The 5,822-nt window shown below is 36.9% G+C and overlaps 1 protein-coding gene across 9 annotated transcripts in view; it reads left to right on the top strand.

Moving 5' to 3' along the window:
- ARHGAP12 (Rho GTPase activating protein 12) overlaps nt 1-5,822 on the top strand; it is a 199,358-nt gene that overhangs the window by 113,152 nt on the left and 80,384 nt on the right. For 6 of the 9 annotated variants that reach the window (XM_015571421.1, XM_015571420.1, XM_015571422.1 and 3 more), the window contains 2 exons: nt 672-812; nt 2,300-2,380. In XM_015571421.1, the coding sequence (XP_015426907.1) occupies nt 672-812; nt 2,300-2,380 (222 nt within the window). The remainder of the gene's footprint in view (nt 1-671; nt 813-2,299; nt 2,381-5,822) is intronic. The other 3 variants (XM_006775190.2, XM_015571424.1, XM_015571423.1) reach the window with 1 other exon arrangement.

The following is a 5,822-nucleotide window of genomic DNA, read 5'->3' as shown; positions in this document are numbered from 1 at the left end:
AATGCCCATCAGATCTCTTTGCTCTTCCTGGCTGAAGGGATTGTCAACCAGAACCGGATTCCTCCCCTCTCCAGGCTGAGCCCCGCCCTGAGCTCTCTGATGCAGGGCTGTGTTGGTGGCTCATCTCAGCTCTCCTGCCTTCTTGCCTCCCTCTTTTGCTCTCACTTGCCCACCTTTAGATGTTTCAATGAGTGGATCTCTCAGGCATGCTTGTGCGTTGAGCCAGGGACTTCTTTGTTGAGTTATAATTATTGAAATTGTGGAAACATTAAGGGGAGAGACCAAGGGAATCTGTCCTTTGACGTCCTAAATTAAGTTTAGGTAGAGTAAGTCACTGGAGGGGGGTGATGGGGCTCAGGTACTGGTGATATTCTGCTTTTCCATGATAGTCCTTGTTTGCTGATGAGTGAAAACTTTTGTTTATAATTTTATTATGGTGAACTTTTCTAGATTTGCATTGATGTTATAGAATGACTATTATTAATTTCACCTCAGCACGTACAGTGTACCATTTAAAAGGGTGAAAAATTTGTTTTAAAAATTAATTCTTCAAATATATTTAGGATATCTTAGTACTTAAAGTCAAATAAAATTTATTTCTTAGATTTTCAACTGCTGCATACTTATATTATTCAAAGAAGAAAATTCCTTATGTTTCTGACTATTTATAGCTTCTTTCATCAGAAGAAAACTGCCACAACATTTGTTACAGCCAGTCAGATAGTCAGTGTGGTTCTCCTCCAAGGGGTTGGTCAGAAGAGTTGGATGAACGTGGGCATACCTTATATACCAGTGACTATACTAATGAAAAGGTACATTCTTTTTTGTCATCTAGTTTTCTTGGTTGAATCCTCTCATAAAGTCATTGTGTACTAAAAGTTTAGTAGTATTTAAAAAACTCATGAAAATATTCTTCATTGTAATTCTGTAGTTATGTAAGTTGACATGAAAACTCAATATAACTACTGACTCGGGTTTTAAACTGCTTATAATTACATTGATTATTTTTATGGTGTCAGAACCCACTTAGAACAGACCTTTTTAAGAGTAGGCCTGTTAAGTGTCATTCTGTTTAGACTTGTTTAATAAAAATACTTCTTTATATACTTGTCCTTGGTATCCTTGCGGGATTGGTCCAGAACCCTCCTCTTCCCCACAGATAACCATAATCTGAGGATGCTCAAATACTGGTGTTATATAAAATGGCATAGTGTTTGCAAATAACCTATGTTTGTACATGGGCTAAAGCTGGACCTGCCTACACATCACCTCATGTGGATTCAGTGTAGTGCTTGACACATTGGAAAATCCAAATTTTGCTCCTTGGAACTTTCTGGGAATTGGGGCTGGGGGGTTTATTTTCAATCTGCAGTTGGTTAAATATGCAGATGGGAAATCTGCGGATTCAAAGGGCTGACTATTTTTCATGGAGAATAGATTTTGGGAATAGTTTTCTTAGTATGTTGTTATGATATACTGCCTCACTTCCTACACTCATTTTTCTTTCATAACCAAGTTATGTAAAACAAAATCCATGAATCTAGTATTTTATGAATAATTAACTAGTTTGGGAGAATGCATATTGAAATTTTATGTGTATACTACATTTCTTATCATCAGAGAAGGTAACTGTTTAGTTGGGCTGGTTTAGAGAACATGCCCTTGGGAATGAATGGAGGTAGGCTTTTATTTCTCATTTCTGCTTTAATTGACACTAGAGCATAAGGAATCAGTAATATTTGTATATATTACAGTCAAGATAATATATTTGTATTAGCAGTACTTAGTCTGTTCCCCCTCATATTCTCTGTGTTATATTGTATGAAATATTTTTCTATTATTATTTAATCATAGTAAGTAAGATGTGTTACCTACATGAAGTTTGGCTCAAATTTTTTAGTAGTTTTATACTTAAAGATTGAAGAAAAAAATCTTTTTATTAATTTTTCAACCCTGTTTTTAAGGGTGGGTGTCGCCCTGTGTTCAGTGCATATATATATGTGTGTGTGTATATATATCTTTATGTTATATATTTCTTACATTGTTTAGTGGTACTTGAACCCCTAGCTTTACTTTGGAGGAAAGAGAGAGAAAATAAACTTAATTTAATATTGAGTTTATTTAATCTTACCAAACTTAAAATGTAACTAATAGCATAAGATTGTTAAAAATTTCTTTTGAAGTTTTCTAAAGCAGGTAGAATACAATTCATAGGAATAATAACTAATATCTCTGATTGTATAAACCTAAACTCACTTTTATTTAAATTAAAAAAATAACACCTGTTCTGTTTTTATAGTGGCTCAAGCATGTTGATGATCAAGGTAGACAATATTACTACAGTGCTGATGGATCTAGGTCGGAATGGGAGTTGCCAAAGGTAATAAACCGTGATACTGACTTTCTATTTGAAAATAGTAGGTGAAATAATATGAAAATTGTTTATTATTCTGGTTTGTTTTCTATATTTTAGCTGTAATTCCAGTTTGGTCCTGAGATAGTATCAGTGTAGCTTCCAGTTAATCCATCATTTTGGAAAAAACTCCATCCTACAGTGACTATTTGAATTCCCCAAATCATCATCCAAAAAATGAAACTAGACAACCTTCTTACACTACACACAAGAATAATCTCACAATGGATTAAATACTTAAATGTTAGTAGCAAGACTGTAAATATTCTAGAAGAAAACATCAGCACTAAAATATCCAACATCTCATGTACTAATAATTTTTCTGACATATATTTTTTGGCAAGGGAAATAAAAGAGAAAATAAACAAATGGGACTACATTAAACTAAAGAGTTTTTGCACAGCAAAGGAAAACATCAGCCAAATGAAAAGACAACCCACTGAATGGGAGAACATATTCATCAGTGATACATCTGATAAGGGGTTAATCTCTAAAATATATAAATAACTGGTAAAACTTAACACCCAAAACCCCCAAACAATCCAATTTAAAAAATGGGCAGAAGTCCTGAATAGACACTTCTCCAAAGAGAACATACAGATAGATGGCCAATAGACATGTGAAAAGATGCCCAACATCACTAATCATCAGTGAAATGCTAGTTAAAACCACAAAGAAATATCACCTCACACCTGTCTAAATGGCTGTTATCAAATAATGTTATCAAACTGTAATAGTGGTGAAAAGGGACCCCTCATGCACTGCTGGTGGGAATGCAGATTGGTGCAGCTACTGTGGATAGCAGTATGGAGTTACCTCAAAAAGTTAAAAATGGGACTACCCTATGACTCGGTGTTTCTACTTCTAGGAACTTATCTGCGTAAACTTGAAACACTAATTCGAAAGAATATATGTACCCCTATGTTAATTGCATCATTATTTATAATAGTCAAGATTTGGAAGCAGGCCAAGTGTCCTTCAATAGATGAGTGTATAAAAATGCTGTGATACATTTACACAATGGAATACTACTCTGCTATAAAAAGGAAGAAAATTTTACCCTTTAGAATAGAATGGATGGACCTGGAGAAGTGAAATAAGCCAGTCAGAGAGAGAGACAAGTACCATATGATTTCTCTCGTGTTGTAATTTAATGAAGAAAGTGAACTACCACACAAAATGTAGACAGACTCATAGAGAGCACAACTCTGGTGGTTTGGTAGGGGTAAAGTGAGTGAAAAATAAAAATTAAACAGAACTTAAGGACATGAACCGCAGTATGGTGATTGTGGAGGGGGGAATTGGAAAAGGGCATAGAGGGGTAAATGATGATGGGGAAAAATGTAAATAAAATTATGAAATATAAGTCAGTAAAACATTTGTTGATTTAAAAAATTATCATTAATTTGTACTTTTGGATTTGATTCTGACTAAAGGTCAAACCATATTACTCTTTGAACATTGAAGTTGTGCCAAGCACTGAGATCCCTGCAATATTATATTACTAACATTAGCAGAGCAGTTAAGTGATCAGTTTGGGCTTTTTTGTTTTTTAAGTTTTCAAAAAATTAGGTATGAAATGGTATAACTTTATTTTCCAAATTTAATCAGAATAAAATAAAACTTTTAAGTGAGAAATTAATATTCTAAGCTTAATATGGCTGTTTCACACTCTTAGAAGAAGAGAGAAATGCATAATAAGATTAATAATACTTTTGTTTTTCAAATGTGCCAAGAAGTAGTTGAAGAATATGTTAGGTGTTACTTTATAAAACTGATAGCATTTATAAAACCAATTTAATCATATTTAGTGATTAAATTGGAAAGAAAAATATCTATGGATACTGATGGCTAAAATATGTAATATCCTACATGCTGGGATAGGAATGTATTTTGGGGCTATAACTGTTCAGTATTGAAAACTATGTAACAGTGGTTGATTCTGTTAGGCTGACGACTGGGGGTAGATGTTCAACGTACAGGTATGGAAACATGGAACAGACTGATGAATCTCAGAGAGAAGGGGGAAGGGCAGGGAGAGATTAACCGAAGATCTTATATGCATACTAGAGGCCTGGTGGGGTCCCTCGGCCTGGCCTGCGGGGATCGGACCAAAACCAGCAGTCCAACATCCCCTGAGGGGTCCTGGATTACAAGAGGATGCAGGCCAGGCTGAGATCCCCCCACAGGTGCACGAATCCGTGCACCGGACCTCTAGTAATATATGAGATTGGATTTTGACCTAAAGCTAGAAGAAAAATCTGATGAAATTCTGTTTGACTGAAAATTATCAAATATAGAAGACGAATATTTCATTAATATAGTATTACTTATATATTTTAAACATACAGTGTTAAATTTTTTGCTTCTCTTGGCAAATTTGAATTGTAGCTCTTATTAGTCTGATTCTCTGGGTTAATGACATCACACTAAAACTTTTTTTGAGTGATTTTTTTCCTATGTCAGGGTCCACTGAAAGGAGAGACTCCCAGAATGACTTTAGATAAGGGTTAATTTGGAATCTTTACTTAACTGGTAGCTAAATATCTCTACTCGGTTTCTTACTAACATTGATACTTTCCTTGGTCAGAAGATGTATAGGCTCAGTATTAGGAAACCAAGTTACTTCTGAAGATGCCCTGGGTGAAAGAAAGAAGGAAGGCAAGGGACTGCATTATATGAAAACCCTAAAGCAGGGATGGGAAACCTTTTTTCAGCCAAGGGCCATTTGGCTATTTATAACATCACTAGGGACCCGGTGCACAAAGATTCGTGCATAGGGGGTGGGTCCCTCACCCCGACCTGCACCTTCTCCAATCTGGGAGCCCTCAGGGGAGCCCTCTCCAATCTGGGAGTTTCTGTCTGTCTTTGCAATCATATGAGCGAACTGTCTGAGACCCCAACCTAGTTTGGTTTTGTGCTCAAAGAATAGTAGAGGTCTTTTTTTGTTTTGTTTTTGCTCCATTGGTGGAGATTTCCTAGAAGTTGCAGGGTATCTTCCCTTTAATTTTTCCTTGACACTCTGACTTTACTTATGTCTCTTACATTTGCTGCCCCTCCATCCCACACCTGCAACAGTAACTTGCTCCAGGCTCATTTTGCTCTAGTATCTAGGAGATCCCACAATGCATCTGCCACCAGAACTACGATTCCCAGCATTCCTGGTGCTCCCCGCACTCTGGGCTTCTGCTTCCGGCCTAGGGGCTGCCACTAGAACTATGATTCCCAGAATTCCTGGTGCTCCCCGTGCTTTTGGTTTTCATTTCCGGTCCAGGGACTGCAGAATGAAAAGGACTGGGAACTTAAGCTGCTGCCAGGCAGGGCTGACAGGACTGGACACTCCAGTGGCGTCCCCGGGACCCAGGCCGCTCGGTGCCTGTGCGCTGCCCACAGGCCCTCCATGGCGATG

Source organism: Myotis davidii, unplaced genomic scaffold (assembly GCF_000327345.1).
Source record: "Myotis davidii unplaced genomic scaffold, ASM32734v1 scaffold909, whole genome shotgun sequence".
Taxonomy (NCBI): Eukaryota; Metazoa; Chordata; class Mammalia; order Chiroptera; family Vespertilionidae; genus Myotis; species Myotis davidii.
The sequence above is the reverse complement of the archived record's forward strand: the minus strand, read 5'-3'. Positions and strand labels throughout refer to the sequence as shown.